Source organism: Cnephaeus nilssonii (assembly GCF_951640355.1).
Source record: "Cnephaeus nilssonii genome assembly, chromosome: 2".
Classification (NCBI taxonomy): Eukaryota; Metazoa; Chordata; class Mammalia; order Chiroptera; family Vespertilionidae; genus Cnephaeus; species Cnephaeus nilssonii.
Window position 1 is genome coordinate 33,114,854 of NC_137073.1, and position 16,598 is coordinate 33,131,451.

The following is a 16,598-nucleotide window of genomic DNA, read 5'->3' on the forward strand; positions in this document are numbered from 1 at the left end:
AGGGATAGAGAGTTAGAATGTTGTTTTTAAGGGAGTGGGGGTGGGAGTCACTCATCCTGCGATTAGTGGTTGCCTGAGAGGCTTTGATTAAAAACACCTGTGTGACATGCGGGCTCTGCCTGCCCTGTGGGTTCCCTGACGAAGGGCCACAGCACTGTGGCCACGTGTGCCCGTGCCGCCGTAGCGCTGGAACAGCTGGGTGAGCCCATCTGCTTTCTCCTGCCCACGCTCGGTTCAGGCGGCTCTAGGGCCCCACCCAGCCTGACCCTCTGCAGCAGGAGGGGAGGGCCTGCTGGCGCTCCCAGGCTGGCGCAGTCACTTGCCCAGACCACATCGTTGGGCAGTGACACTGAAGAGACACGGAAAAGGCTCTGAGATGACTGGCTTTTTGGGTTTGGTTTTCAATTAAGAGGAAAAAATAAGGTCCTCAAAAGCAGCAAGGTGAAGTTTTACAAAATACACATACTTCCTCAATCTTATTTTTTGTCTGGAGCTACGGGATCTGTCGGGGGAAGGGATGATGGTGCCCAGCTAGCAGGTGAGGGGCCGAGAGACATCAGGGTTTCCACCCGGTAACCTAGGAGAGGCTCCTCCCACCTGGAGCCTTCCCTTGGCCCGCCACACCCCCAGCCCAGGCCATTTCCTTCTGAGCTTGTGAGGCCAGGGCTGCAGGGTGTGAAGTGGCAAATGGCCACAGCTGTGTTCTAGGTGTTTTTTCTAATTTCCTAACGGCGTTAATTCTCGGAAAGAATCGTTAATTCTCGGAAAGAATCGGGTGCCATCCTGGAAAGAGCTGCCTTGGGGCCCCAGGTCCTGTCCCCAGGCCTCAGCTCCCTTTCTGTGGAATGAGGCTGAGGCGTTCCCTTGGGTTTACACGAAGCAGAGAAAGCAGACATGAGGATTGCTGCCCTTAAACTAAAAAGGTTTATTGAGGTTTTGAAAGGAGGAGGCATGTTTCCCTGAGTGGCTTTTCTGACTCAAGGTCCCACTGGGCCTCTGCCCTTCCCATGAGACAGTCATGCTGCCCAATCAGGGAGCTGAGGCAGCCCTGGGGCTGAGGAGGCATTCACACCACTGCCCCCCCTGCCCGCCCCCTCGGCAGAACTGACGCACTTTGTCCACAGGACACGCCCACTGGTAGCCTGGGGGTGGCCGTGGCCTCCTCTTCCTCAGTGAACTGAGACCGAAGAAAGGAGTGCCAGGGCTCCCCAAGTGTCTGCTGAAGTTAGCACATGTAATGCTTAGAGGAGACAAGCTAGACAAAATCTGCCCTGGAACGCAGAATATTAAATATGGCTCCACCTATACATATAAATTAATTACACAAGCTTATCGATCACACACATAAAATCCCAGCCACTGACATTAGTAAGCAATTTGGGATCCCAATCCAAAGCAAAAAGGACACGAACGCCAGTATTGTGTGGTGTTTTAGATGGGGGATGGGGTGTCACTTGCCCTAAGTGCCGGGCATTCAGTTACGGCAGGGGCTGCAGTGCCCTCGGCACCAAGCTCCTGCCCAGCCCCCGGGAAGCTGGTTCCACGTGTGACTTGCTGGTCCCGCGTGGCCAGAGGGATGGTCCGTGGGACATGTGGGTGCACCTCCCGTGAGTAGCGTGGTGGGTCCAGAAGTCCAGCTGCTCTGGAGAAGTGATGGTGGGAGACGGTAAGTATTCCTGTGAGCTTTGGGCTCCTTGGCTCCTTCGGTGAAGATGAAAACGGTTGGCTAAGAGGAAAAGGTGTGCTTTGACTAGCACTTGGTTCTCTCGGCACGGGAGCGACTGGCTTTTAGAGGGGAGGGACGCACAGTGATGGCCAGCACTCAGCTGCCCTCCCGGGGCTGAGGAGAGAGCCACCCATCAAGCTGAGTCGCTTCCAAGAGCTTCCACTTTTCTTTGAAATCCTGACTGTGCTCTTTGGTCCTGGCCAAGGCCTGGGTACGTCCGACCTGTCTTCAGGTCCATCTCCAGCCCGACTTCCCGACTCCGGGCACAGGTGCCCGCTCCGTATTTCCCCCTGATGGGCCTCTCCAATGAGCAGGCCCAGAAATAAACTGGCCTTGCCCACAAAACCCGCTCTGCCCGTAGCCTCCCAGATCTTAGGCAAAACCCTGCAATCCCGTTCAACGCCTCTCCCTCGCACCCACACCCAGGGCACCCACACCAAGGGCACCAGCAAGTCCTATTGACTCCGCATTCCGTACCCGCCTCTCCCGCTGCCTCCCTGGGCCGGGGCGGCACCTTTTGTCTGGACTCGTAACTCACTCGCCTCCCTGTTCCCACCGCCGTCCCCCTGTATAGCCGCCCCGTGGTTTCCTCGGGGGCTTGATTCCAGGATGGCACCCCCAGCTCCACCAGGTGCCTACCCCGGAGGATGCTAAAGCCCTGTGTGTAAGTGCTGTGTTTGCAGGCTGTGCCTACACATCATTTGCATGGATTCAGTGTACTGCTCTGTGCGGCAAATTCAGGTTTTGCTTTTTGGAACTTTCTGAGATTCACACCCCTCCCCCCCCCCCCCACAATATTTTCCATCTGAGGTTGGTTGAATCCGTGGATTCAGAAGGCTGACTGTATTCATTTCTCTACGCAGTAGCCAGTGATCCTTTAGAAATATCAAGTCACTCTTGTGTTTCTTCCCATGTTCCCTCTTCCCACCCCCAAAGCTCAGAAAGAACCCAGGGGCTGGCCCTACCTGATTGGCCTCCTCCTTCTTCCTCCACGTCCTCACTCCCCCGTCACCCCGCCTCCCGCTGCTGTCAGAGCCTCTGAGCATGCCTCTGCTAGTCCCCCTGCTGGGTGTCCTTCCCCAGAGGGGTAAGGAGGGCGCTCCAAAAGGCTTCCCTGGCCTCCCTCCTGAACCACCCGCCTTACTGCCTGTCTCTTCCCTGCCGGGTTTGCCTCCACAGGACTTATCACCATGGAGACTTCCTCCCTTTCTCTCTCTTATCTCACGGGATCTGCTGTATCTCTCCCACCACAACGTCAGGCATTTTGTGTATTGTGTTTACTACTGCGTCCCCAGCACCCAAGGCAGGCCTTGCCTCTGGCAGGTGTGGTCAATACTAAGCGAATGAGTGAACAGTGGGCCTTGGGCTCAAACTTCTGTGGCTGGCTCCGGACCAGCCCAGGCCCGCCCCCACTGAGAGGACTGTGGGGTGGATCCTGCCCCCCACACACACACTTATTCTAAGTGTGACCTTGGGCAGATGGCTTAGTGCCAGCCAGATGCCTTTGAGGTGGCAAGTGATGGTGTGTGTGTGAGCACTTGACTCCATGCTGGCCGGCAAAGTGGCTGCTTAACACAGTTCAGCCACTACTGCTGTCAGCACCATCATCCCCCAGCCCTGCCCTTTGCCCCCGCGTCCAACCCTGGCCAAGCCCTGCTGGGCTCATGCTTTATGTGCAGTGTGTTGTCTAAGACACAGGTCCCACTGGCTCCATTTTGCAAGTGAGGAAACAGATCTGGGGAGGCTGCAGAGACCCACCCAGAGCCCACTTCACCCAACACCTCACCAACTTCCCTGCCTGACCACCTCATGCTTGCCATGAATCTGTCACCTCACCAAGCCTGCCTTGGGAGTTGGGGGCAGGGTGGGCGGGGGCTGCTTAGGAGGCCCAACACCCTGCAGAGCCACCCCATTTCAGCACCTGTGGGTGCTGCCCCTTGGCCCTCACCACGGCTCCTCCAGCCCGAGCTCCCACCTTTCCCCAGGGGATGGGGCCCCTGGCCAGTGAGGCCACCACCCCGCACCAAGGCAGCTGTACCTTCTCCCAGGTCTGCCCTAGGCTTCCGTGGCGGCCACGTCCCCATTTACATAATCGGGCTCTCCATCGTCGTCATCGGGGCTTCCTGCAGGGGAGAGAGGTGCTTCTCTCGGGACTTGCCCTGCGGACCAGCAGGCGAACTGTCAGTGGTTCACATGGACGCACCCAGACCCGTTCCTGGAGCCAGAACGCCCACCCAGGGCTGAAGCCCAGAGGCCACACACAGCCTGAAGGAAAAGGCTGCCCTGCCCCGACGAGTGTCTGTCCCGGGTCTGGGATCTGCCAGGTTTTTATGTGTCTGCCCGGGAAGCAGAGTCAGTGGGGCTCCATCCACGCAGGTGATGGCAGCCTGAGCAGGAGGCCCCGACCTCAGGGGGCCGTGGTTCAAGGCCAGTGCAGCCGCCGATGCGCTGCAGCTTCAGCTTCACTGTGAAATTAGCTGGCCTGCTGCAGGGGGGTCCACCCCAGCCTGGCCTTCCCCGGCCAGACCCCCCTGACTCCCACTACCCTTCCCCCAGCCTCCCCGGCCAGGCCCCCCTGACTCCCACTACCCTTCCCCCAGCCTCCCCGGCCAGGCCCCCCTGACTCCCACTACCCTTCCCCCAGCCTCCCTGGCCAGGGCCCCCTGACTCCCACTACCCTTCCCCCAGCCTCCCCGGCCAGGCCCCCCTGACTCCCACTACCCTTCCCCCAGCCTCCCCGGCCAGGCTCCCCTGACTCCCACTACCCTTCCCCCAGCCTCCCTGGCCAGGCCCCACTGACTCCCACTACCCTTCCCCCCAGCCTCCCTGGCCAGGCCCCCCTGAGCCCGCTGAAGTTGTCCACTCAAGCCCCTGCTCTCTGGCCACATACCTACGACCCTTCTGGACTCCCGCCACTTCTGGATGGAAGCAGAGTTCTGATAATCCTCATCGCCTGCAGGGGGAGACCCGGGGGGAGGGCCTGCGGGGAGGAAGGGGAAGCCACCGTGACTAGTCCTCAGGCCATCGAGGTGCCATGGCCCCTCCAGAGAGGCATCTCGTGCCCTTGGGTGGGCAGCCCCTCGGGTTGGAAGGGCTCCCCATAGAGCATTCCCACTGAGGCCCAGGATGATGGGGCCTCCTCCCAGGACAGGAGGCAGTGCCTGACCCAAAGGCATGGGAGGTGTCGGTGAACTTTTGGGCTTCAGGGAGGGCTATGCCTCTGTGGGGACTTCAGATCTCACCAGTCCCTGCCCAGCTCCAGGCTGGTAGCCTCACCTGAGTCGGGCTCTTTCTGCTTGCAGATGAGCACATTCTCATAGGAATTAGTATCCTCATCATCTGCTGGAGAGAGGGGAGAGGGGAGAGGGGAGAGGGCAGAGAGGAGAGGGCAAAGGGGAGAGGGGAGAGGGCAGAGGGGAGAGGGGAGAGGGGAGAGGGGAGAGGGGAGAGGGGAGAGGGGAGAGGGGAAAGGGGAGAGGGGTTCGTTATGGTGGGCCCTGTCCATCAAGCCTGGCTCTTCCTCTCTCCTTATGCCCCGCCCTCCTGTAGCAGATGACCTGTCCTGCTAAGGCCCCAGTGCTCTGGGTCCCCCAGGGCCTCGAACATTTTCCTGGACAAGCTTCTTAATGGGCACTGGCCTGGCTCAGCAGCTGCCACTCTGAGCTCCTTCTCTGTCCTCCAAGGTTACCCCTGAATGCACTGGGGAGGGGAGGTCAGGGGCTGGGGCTGCATTCAGGCCCAGGATGGAAATTTGAATGGAGGGAGGCCCATCTCCATCAGGCAGTGAGAGCCACTGGGGGGCCCAGGAGAGACAGCAGCCAGGTCGCAGCTTACCTGGAAGCAGACCCTTCAGTTCAGTGGGTCTTTGTCCAGGGGCTTAGGCTGGGTGTGGCATGCCCCTCCCCCCACTCCAACTGGAAGCTGAGCTCCAACAACTCACCCATCATCCATTTACATCAGGGGCTCTGAGAAACAAGGGCCCCACCCCAATTTGGAAGCTGCAGGGGGAAAGAAGAGGACCCACTCCCTGCCCAGCGGTGCCTCACTCCCCACCCCGGCATGGCCTAGGCAGGAGCACTGCCTACCCTCGGTCCTCAGTTTCTCTTTCTGTAAAGCAAAGGTGTTGAGGGCCTAGAGTTCCAGCATCCGTCAGCAAGTCTGCCCCATCCTGGGCCTTCCTCTGAGGTCCCGTATGTGCCCAGCCTTGAATGGGACCTGGATGACGAGGGACCCAGCAATCCTTCTCTTGCTTGCTCACCCTGTGGCCCACCCCTGACTCCCACACATCTCTTCTCTCCTCTGCACCTGGGCTCCTGCCCGAGGTGCCAGCTCCCTCATCTGCCCCTCACTCCCCAGTCCATCCAAACCAAGGCTCAGGCTCCTCCCCGGAGTCCTCCCAAATGCCTCTGGTCCCACCAGTGAAGGTGATCTCCATGCTTCTCCTCCCTAAGCCCCTCCTTCCTCTCTGCCTCACCTTCCTGCTGCTTCTGGGACCGCTCCCAGGTGTAATACTCCATGATGATGGGGTCTCTGGCAGGAAAACACAAACACAACACCAGTTGCTGGGCAGGCCCGTTGGGTGTGTGTGTGGGGGGGGGGGGGGGGTGCGCGCGCGCGGAGCTTCATGGGAGAGGTGTGCAGTGAGGCAAGGACTGCTCCAGCCATCACTCCCCCAGGGGCCCATGAGGGCTGGGCCAGGGTCTCCCCCCACCTCCCCATCCCGCTTCCCTGGACCCCTGAGCCATCCTGGGGCTGAGGGGGAGACAGCGTGGCACTAGCCACCTTGCCATGTGACCCTAGACAAGTCTCTCCCTGCCCTGGGCCTCAGTTTGCCCATCTGTGAGATGAGATATCTGAGGGCCCTTCCTCTCAGGGACTCCAGGTGCCCCTGTGACTTGTATCTGACTGGGTCATGCAGGATGATCCCTCCACACAGGCCCTTCTCAGAGTAGGACCATGTCCCTGCCACTGTCCCCATAACCCACGGAGCCACCTGAAGGGTAACAATGCTACCGAGCGCCTGCCTGCGCCTGGGCTGGCGGGTTCTAGGGCAGGAGGCCTTCCTGAATAAGGAAGTTCAGGGCAGGGCTGGGAGAAGGCCACTCACATGTAGGCTGCATCTGATCCGTGCCTGCTTCCTGCAGGAGGAGGCGGAATTAGGCCCAAGCTCCTGGAGGTGGCCCCCACTGCAGCCCCCAGTCCCCGGAGCCCACCTACCTCTGCTGAAGTTCAGGTACCTCGGTGATGCACACTCTGGAAGGACAGCCAAGGGATTCTTACCTGCACACCTTTGCACCTGCTCTTTCCCCTCCCCCACTAGGCCAATCCCATCAGGCCTCCCAGCCTGGCGTATATGTCTCCTGCAAAGGCCTTCCTGTCAGGCCTGGCTCCCCTGCCTCCCCTCCCCCACACCTCCCCTGCACGTCTGCACAGTACCTGTCCCACCAGGTACTCACCTGTCCCAGGCCCACCTCACCCCTGCCCCACTCCTGTGTATGCGGCTCACTCACCCTCGAGGCTGGGGGAGAACTGCAGCAGCTTATCCTTCCTGCAGGGGAGGGGGGGTAGGGGCTGAGGAGGAGCCATGGGGGGTGGAGGTGGGAGGGGAATGGCTCTAGGGTTTTGGGGGATTTGAAGGCCACAGCCCTCCAGCCTCCTGGAGGGAGGGAGGCCCATCTCTATCAGGCACTGGAACTCTGAGGTCTGAAGAGGAAGTAAGGTCTTGGCCTGGGGTCAGCCAGGTGGGGACCCCAGGGTCCTCCTCATCACTTCCTGTGGGGGCTGTGACCCCTCTGGGTCCAGGACAAGGGCTCATTCCTACCTTGTTGGTGCCATGTCAGAGGCTGCGTCCATCAGGGGCCTGGCCACTGCAAAGGACGAGGGGGTATTAGCTGGACCCCAACGCCAGCTTGCCAGTGTAGCTCCCTCACCCCTTCACCCTACCAGATCAGGCATGGCCACTACTTCAGGGTGAAGGGACTTTGAAATGAACCCCCACCAACCCTGAGCCCAGCCCCTGAACCCCTCTGTGTGGGACTCACAGGAATAGGTCCGGGCCACGGCAAAGTTCTGTTGATTCTCTTGCCTGCAAACACATGGGACTGTTTTGAGCTGGGCCTGGCCTCCCACAGCCCACGGGACAGAGGGACAGGAGAGATGACAGAGGGGGACAGGAACAGAGAGGAGGCACATAGTAGGGCAAGAGTGAGGAGAAGGAGCTGCCTGCCACCCCTCCAGGTCTCAGAGCCAGAGCCCTGCCCCTGATGCCCTCATTTTCTGGACTGCTCCCCGACCCCGCCCCACTGGGTGCCCACCCTTTCCACAGGGCCCTGGCCTGGAGTCAGCTGCCAGAAAGACCCATTTCTCAACATGGGGTACCCAGGAAACCCCAGAGATAGCCAGGAGGGTCTGTGGGCAGGTATCTAGTCATTGTCCAGTGTCCCTTCTTCCTTTGCAGCACAACCCTGACTTCTGTTTAGCCAGCAGCACGCCCATCTAAACGCCTGTGTGCCGCAGCCTTCCTTGCACCTACGTGTGGCCACGCGATAAAGCTCTGGTCAATGAAATGCAAGCCAAGGTTGTTGGGAGTTCCAGGAAAGCTCCTTAGAGGAGTCACTGACAGCTGGGGCACAGCCTTTTTGTCCTTCTCCTTCATTCTTACTACGACCTGGAATGCAGAGATAAGGGCTGGAGCCCTCGCTGCCATTTTGGACCATGAAGTGCCCTTGAGAATGGAAGCCACCACTAAGGATGGTGAGCAGATTAGCTAATCATTAAAGCATTTTGGGTGTCTCCCCTGGATTAATATGGGCACCTGGCCCAGCCTTCTAGCAGCTCCTGGGGAGCGGGGGTTCAGGGTGAAGTGATTTAGGATGGATGCTGTGTCTAAATCCACAGGAGAGAACCAGGCATGGCTTCCCGGAGGAAGTGATGCAGGAGCTGGGCCTGGCACACATAGGCTGGCAGGACTGAACCCCAGTGAGGTGGGGAGAACCCAAGCCTCTCCTCCTACCTCCTCCCACCAGGGCCCCATTTCCCCATCCACTACACGAGGAGGTTGAGTCTACAGTTCTAAGATCAACCAGGGGCCCTGAGTGGGCAGGGGCTGGGGGGAGAGCAGAGGGAAGATTCTGAGGAGGCCTGCCTGGGGCAGGAGAGTAGGGGCACCGGGGAGCCCAGCCCACTCCTGTGGAGGTTGTGGGCCAGCCATCTAGACAGTCTCTACAGATGCCTGGAGAGACCCAGTCCTGCCCCCGCGGTGGGCCTGGATGGGGAAATTCTATTTTCAAATCTCATTGTGGTTTTTCAGTTGCAAAAGGAAATGAGAAAGGGCGTGTGTGCCCATTTGTGCGTGAGTAGCCACCCGAATGTGCATACAGTACTGCATGTGTGAGAAGTGCACGCATGAGCAAGCGTGCAGGGTGCGTGTGGGTGTGCGTGGGCGTTCACACGCGGGCCCTCCATCAAGTCACCCTCCTACTCAACGTAAAGATGCCAATGGCCGCTGCCCCCGGCCTGGGGCTGTCCTAGGGTGGCCCCTGGTTTGCAATGTCTGGCACAGCTGACCCTCCCAGCACTCACAGAGCGGCCCACCTGCCCTCAAAGTGCCTGGAGCTCCATCACCCAGCCCCACCACTCCGCCGGGTTCACTGACCCCATTGCATCTCTGCCCCACCTCCCTCCTTCCTGCTGCACATGAGCCCCTGCTTCCAGCTCTTCTGTGGGCCCCTTGGTCCTTAGAACGAAGGCCAAGGCCTCTCCCTCATCCAGCTCATCTCCCCCGAGACACACGGTACCTGCCACCTCATCCCTGAAAGACAGTGTCCACCCGGTCCTATGTCAGCGACTGCCCACACTGTTCTCTCTCCCTCTGAATATCCCCTTTTGCCTCTTTTTCTCTTAAAATCTTTCCCACCTCCTCCATCAGGCCTTCCTTAATCCCCCAGGGACATGCCCACATCCTCCCTGGCTCCTTTAGCATTTTCCCAGGGAGACTCAGACACAGCTCACACTTTGCTCTGTGCCCAGTGTCTGCCCCACACCCCCAGCCCCTCACTGCACCAAGAGGCCGGATCCCTCTGTGGACACCCGCCCCCACCCGCACAGCAGCTGCCCTGGGCTGGGTTCACAGGAGGGTCTCAGCGGGAACGTGGCAGCCCCTCCCCCTGAAGCCCTTGCTGCCTGGGCTGGGGCAGGGCCCGGGCAGCCCCTGGGTGTCCCCTCTCCTTCCCTGACTGCTCCCGACCCACCGGAGCCCAGCCTGGAGGAGGTGTGAGCAAAGGGGCGAGGCACAGCACGCAGGGTGCCTGAGGGGATGCCCACAGCCCAGGCACACAGTCACTGGGCCGGGGACACGGAGGCACTCACAGGTTCCTCTGCTCATAAATTTTCTCGGGTCGCTTCGCACCTGCAAAAACGGGACCAGATTAGCAAGTGTCCAGAGCCAGGGTGGAACTGACACCCAAGGCCCCCTCATCCTGTCTGCCTGTGCCCTGTCCTAGGACAGCACACGGGGCCCCGCCGACCGCTGGGGGCCACCTGACATTGACATGGTGTTCCTCACTGTTTATTGAGGAGAGCGGAGTAAAGGCGGATGCTCCAGGCAGCCAGCCCAGCCTTTCCTCCCTTGCCCAGAGCAACCCCCTCCCCAGACATACCCCTTGACCCAGCAAAACCAAAGCCCCCCCAGTGAACCAGACGGTGTTCAGGTGCAGCGTGGGGCCAGCCCTTGGGGGAGTCACCCCCGTCTTGTGAGGCTTATCTGACGGCCCCTCCCAAACACAGCCGGGTCTGGCCTGTGAGAGTTTGGGGGTACACTGTCTTCTCCTCCATCGTGCCCATGAGCTCCCCTCCCAGCCCCTCCCTGTCACAATCCCGCCTTTACCTGAGCGGGAGCAGCGCACACACAGGCTGGCCACCGCCCCCAGCAGCAGCAGGAGGGCCACCCCGGGCCACAGCAGCTCCGTCTCTGCACTCATGTCGGCTCCTGGGCACGTTTCCTGCAGCGCTACAGCGCGAACCGGGGTGGGGGGCTAGAGGGTTACCCCTTCAGGAGCCCGCCCAGCCCCACACTCTCAGGCCTCTTACCTCCACTGGCCCCTGACAGCCTCACAGCCGAGTCCAGGCTGAGGAGCACCCTTCCCACCCTGCGGGAGGGCCAGGGAGGACCACACCTCTTTCTCCATCTGACCCCAGACCTGTACTCATGACCCCCCAAGGCCAACATCAACACGTGATAAGGGCTGGAAGGTTCTGGGGACCCACCAGGCAGCACCATGTGCGTGTACACACTCCTGCATACATCCTCACTTAATCCACACAATTGCCCTTTGAGGGAGGGACTTGCTTTATTTCACAGATAAAGAAATGGAGGCCAGACATCTCCCAATTGCTAAGTGGAAAGACAGGATTCAAGTTCCAGCATCCAGACCCTAACTCTGGCTTTGCCCACTGCACCCCTCCCTCCTATAAATCCAGCTTTACTCCCCAAGCTTGGAATCTGTGGACCCTTCTGCATGGGAGCTCCCAGCAGCCCTCACCCAACCTTGGGCTCTTCACCCCATTCATGGCCGCCTGGGGAAGCTGGGAGCAGGATTTCCATTCATCAAAAACCCGTGCACCCAGATTCCTCCTGCCCTGGGAGCTGGGAGGAGGGAGATCAGGGAAGGCTTCTTGGAGGAGGTGGGCTTACGAGCTTGGGACAAGCGAGCTCAGAGGGACCTGGCGTATGGCCCGTGGTGGCTAGTGGTGGGATGTGGGGCTGGAGGAGAGAGGCTACAGGGCAAGGAGGCCCTGAATCCCTGCCTGCTGGCTGCTGTCTCAGTGGCTGGTCCTAGCCACAGCCTCAGGGCCACACTGATTGTCTGGTCTTGGTGATCAAATCTGCACACCAGGGTCTGGTGAAGGCAGGTTCAGCCCCTTTGAGGGGGTTTCCAAGGAGAATCATTGAAACTATAAAGGGACTCAGCCGTCTCGAAATAGCCAGGGGCTGTCTGAGGGGCCGGAGCCCCCACACTGAGCGCCCGCTCTGTGCACACCTGTGCATCCTGCATCAGGCACCTGGGAGGAGGGCTTCCCCCTCTTTACAGCTGGGGCGGGTGAGGCTTAGGGAGAAGATGGACTTTGTACTGCCCACCTCCTGCTTCGGGCTCCCCTGAGGCCTGTGTGCCCCCCGCTGTCCCCTCACTTCTTTGAGCTTTGAGCTTCCCGAATCTGGGGCAAAGTCAACAAGACATCTCCGTGCAGGGCGGAGCCTCATCAGGGCCCGTCCCAGAGAAGCCACCTCTCCTTCCCCAGAACATGGAGTTTCGAGGGAGTCAGCGGGAACACGGGAATTCCCAAATCTCGTGACAGAGCAGCCTCCACGTGAGGAGAAAGACTGGCCCCTGTCACACACGATGCTGTTTGAGGGGATCCGCTCCCCCTCCTCTCAGAGGCTGGGCACTGCCCTCCTGGTCTGCACAGCTTGCCCTGCCTCCTGAGGCCGCCCAGGGTGGACTCCCTCCCAAGGTCCCTCAGGCTGTTGGAAGTTGGGAACACCTGCCTCAGAGGGAGGACTCCTGGGGTCAAATCCTGTCTGTGCCTCGGCATCTCTTGGCCTCAGTTTTCTCATCTGTAAAACGGGGGTCAATCGCATCCAGCCAGGCTCACGGCTGGGGCTTCCCGAAGAGAAACCCACTGAGGGCCTTATTTCTGGCTGGCTAGTTTGGACAGCTCTCTCAGGCTCCGGATCCTCGACCACTTTGTCCTTGGGTTAGCACGGTGACTCTTTCTGTCCCGAAAGGAGATTTGGGCACAGACACATGGGGTGGGTCGCACACATGCCCCCTGCGAGAGCTGGGACATGAGTCCACCCCCGGCCACCCCCAGGGGCTGTTTCAGACTCCAGAAGTGAGTCCACACTCCTGACCTGGCGCTTGGAGGCCTGGGACATGACCTGCTGACCTCTGGGGAAGGGTGGCCCTCCACCCCAGAGGACCCTGACTATCGGAGAGCCTTTTGCTTCCTGAGGTGAAGCACACTCAGGGGTGGCCCTGGTCCATCTGCACCCCCTGGCACTGGGGGAGGCTGGGGAGGGGAGCAGGAGAACGCAAATTCCGCCAGGAACAAAAATCAGATCCCAGTATCACAGGCCTTTGGGTGCCCCTTTGTTAAGTGGGGGAAAGAGCGACACTCTCCCTGTGGGTTTGTCACATGAGACCCGGCATCGAGATGATGCATGGAAGGCGCTGGGGCAGGTGGGGCACAGCTGGCCGTGACTGTCATGACTGCCCGTCATCTGGCTCCCGGGGCAGGGGCAGCTGCAGCGGACAGTATGGAGCAGGCCTCTCCGGAGCCTTCCCTGCCTGCTCCCCAGACAGGCAGGCCTGAGCCTCCCTCCCCTGCCTCACGTGGGCCTTGTGCTGGGCCCTGAGAGGGGCTGGGGTCGGAGGAGAGCACGGCTCTTGCCCCAGCCCCTCAGCTAGCTGTCACCGACACCCACAGCACCAGGTGGACACACCAGGCCCAGAGCGGAGTACTCTGTCCAAGCTCACACCGCTGGCCAGTCCCGGAAGCAGGATCAAAGCCCGGCACGCTGCCTATGAAGGCCACACTCCTTTACCTTTTTCTTATATTTTTAAGAATCGTGAAATATTTTTTAAGAGACTAATTTGAGTAAAACTCCTATGCCCTCGATCCTCCTCCCCACCGAATAAAACGGCCCTCTCTCGTCACTTTCCACCCATGTTGAGAGCAGATGGGGTGGGTAGGGTGGAGGGAGAGAGGCTGGGCCCCAGGAGAGGCCCCAAGAAGCCCGCAGGGCTGGGTGGGGTAGGCAGGGCGGCTGTTACAGCCCATGGCTCTGCAGGCCAAAATAGCACAAAGGGAAGTGGGCAGTTTTCATATGAACAAGGTTTGCACCGAGCTATGTGGGAAAGCCCTCAGTGCTGGCTGCGTGGGCCTCAGCGTCTGAGCCTCCGGCCCAGAGAGGCCCTTGGAGGTGACCCTGCCCGTTCTCCCAGCACCTGTCAGGCCGTAGATGGGGGAACGGAGGCCCACCAGGGCTGCAGGGCAGGCTGAGGGTGGAGAGCGAGGCCCTGGTCTTAGCCCCCAAAAGGCTTTAGCCACCGGGCTCTGCTCTGGGTTCTGTTTCGTTTTCCCAAATAACCTTGGCCTTCAGATGAGGCCGTCCCAGGGGCTTCTAATGGAGGCTCTCGGTGCTCAGGTGACTGGTGCAGGGCCTGGGCAGCCCTTGCCCCAGGGTAGGAGTGGAGGATGGCGAAGGCCAGGGCCACCTGTTGACAGAGTTGGGCACAGGGAGCTCTCCAGGGCTTACATCTAAGGCCCCAGCAGAGAGCTGGCCGGCCGGGCTGGGGACTGGGTGGGACGGCAGGGCCAGATGCTTCCACCTGGCCTGGGGCAGGACCTAGGCACGCTTGCCTTAGAGTCTCACCCATTCTCCCGTGCGTAGCCCTGTGTCTGAGATAGTACAGTTCCGTTTTACAGATGAAGAAACCTAAGCTCATGGGCAGGGACCGGGGGCCACTGTCCTGGCCCCTCACAGTCTCTGGAAGTGAGGGGACCACCCCGGAGGCCTCCTAGGACTGCAGACCGGGCCGGGAAAGGTGAGGGCAGGGAAGTGGCTGAAACCCCAGAACCAGGCTGCCTCTCTGAGTGCCGCAGGGTCCAGGGTGAGGGCTCCCTAATCAGGGGTACCAGGGCAGGAGTGGGGCCAAAGGAGGGGGTGTCAGGCATCCCGACATCTTCCCACTTCACCCAGCAGGCCGCCAAGTGCTCAAGAGAGGCCACTCCAACCCCATGGGGTGTCGGAGGTCGGGGGGCAGCCTCAGGACCCCTGTCCTCAGGGCCAGGCTCCAGGCACTCCCGGGAAAGGCTTACCTGAGAGTTGGGGGCTCTTCACTGCGGCCACCTCATCCTGAGCCCACACACCTGCAGGAGCTGACTCCAACACCACAGACACTTGCGGGCAGCAAGCAAGGCGGCCGGCTTCCTGTCAGCCACTGAATCATCCCTCACACATCCGCTGCCCTGCCGGACAGGCTCTGGTGTGAACACAGAGACACATGCACGAGAGAGAGAGAGAGAGAGAGAGAGAGAGAGAGAGAGAGAGAGAGAGAGAGAGAGAGAGAACAGAAAGCCATGGACACACACACTAAACACACACGTGTAAACACAGGTCACACAGAGTAAGAGACACAGAGGGGCAGGGAGGAAGAATGAAATGGAAGTGCACACACGGACACACACACAGGCAGCGAGAGTAGGAAGACACGGAGAAGCACACACTAAAGAACACAAGTACACACTAACACCTAAACACGCACACACAAACTCCGAGACAGAATCGGGGGGAGAGAGAGAGGAGATAAACAGGCAGGAAGAGAATGAGAAAGAGAAGCACATGCACTACCTACAGAGACACGGAGAGGGACAGAGAGACAGGCAGGGACTGAGCGTGAGATCAACCAAGAGTCTCAGACTCAGAGGGAGAGGGAGACACAGGAAGACAGAGACACAGAGACAGAGAGACCGATTGCCAGAGACGCAGAGCGAGGGCCAGAGCCAGATACTCAGAGAGCAAGAGTCCCAAAAATGAGGTGTACAGTACACACACACACACACACACACACACACACACGCTCACACACACACACACACACACACACACACACACACACACACACAGAACATGAGACGGGGTGGACAGAGAAGACAGAACAAAGGCTGCAGGGAGACAAGGCAGCTGGCAGAGGAACGGACAGCCACAGGCATTAGCGGGAGCAAGAGAGGCAGCCACGCTGAAGGACAGGACAATCCCGGCCTCTCCTGTCCTGGGAGCCACATCTCATCACCCCGTTTTGCAGCTGAGGCAGGGTGAGCGCAGAGCAGGGTGAGCGCACTGGCAGGGTGCCCACAGCCCACGGGGACCGTCTGCTGCCCCGCGTCAGCCCTTCGCTCCGCCGTGAAAGGTGTGAGGGGAGGTCTGGAAGGCCCCGGCTCACTGGGAGATTGGCTCCAGTGTTCATGTCGCAGGTCATTAGTAACTTGCCCAAAGCCATGGGACTATTAGTGGCACCCCAACTGCCAGAGATCACAGAGAAGCCCCCGAGGGTCCCCAACACCCCATCAGTCTGGCACTTCAGAGCCTGGTCTCCCCAGCTCTAGGCTGGGATTGGGGTCTCTTGTGGCCCTAGCTGGGGTGGCCAAGACCTCTTGCAGTCCAGGTCCAGCCAAGGCTGGCAAGGGGCCAAGTGCACACAAGGAGGCTCAGCCGGAACCGAAACAGAAACTGAGGGCTGGGCCCGCTGCTGCCACCCCGTGGGAGAGAAGGGGGGTGCACAGACCAGAGCTCTACTGCCCAGAGCTCGTCCCCATCCCTGTACGTGGTGGGACTAGGACTAGAACTAACCTCATCTGACTCCCAAACCTGTGCCAGTGCAATCACTACCACCACACGCCCTTATTTCACGAGGGTGTGACTACATTTAAAAATATATATATATTTTATTGATTTCAGAGAGGAAGGGAGAGGGAGAGAAATAGAAACATCCATGATGAGAGAGAATCATTGATCGGCTACCTCCTGCACACCCCCGACTGGGGACCGAGCCCACAACAGGGACATGTGCCCTGACCAGGAATCGAACTGTGACCTCCTGGTTCATAGGTCGATGCTCAACCACTGAGCCACGCCACCTGGGCTACATTTAATCTCCATGGTCACTTTTGCTGGCTGGATGTTTCTTACACAGGTGAGAACACGTTGCCTCAGAGACTAACTGGATTTGAATCCAGACCACCAAAGTGTCGAGAGCCCGTTATCTTTCCACCACCTGAGCGCAGGGAATCCGTGGGTGAAAGCCAGCAGCCC

General features: G+C 59.8%; 1 protein-coding gene across 1 annotated transcript; it reads right to left on the reverse strand.

Moving 5' to 3' along the window:
* Positions 1-324: 324 nt before the first annotated feature.
* Positions 325-14,734, reverse strand: LAT2 (linker for activation of T cells family member 2). The gene is made up of 13 exons (XM_079791262.1): positions 14,606-14,734; positions 10,611-10,733; positions 10,094-10,133; positions 7,768-7,811; positions 7,548-7,593; positions 7,237-7,274; positions 6,944-6,979; positions 6,834-6,864; positions 6,201-6,256; positions 5,003-5,068; positions 4,617-4,679; positions 3,765-3,885; positions 325-1,701 (listed from the first exon to the last, which is right to left on the reverse strand). Exons 2-12 carry the CDS (start codon positions 10,702-10,704, stop codon positions 3,782-3,784), a joined length of 618 nt encoding a protein of 205 aa, XP_079647388.1. The 5' UTR covers positions 10,705-10,733; positions 14,606-14,734; the 3' UTR covers positions 325-1,701; positions 3,765-3,781.
* Between the last annotated feature and the right edge of the window lie 1,864 nt (positions 14,735-16,598).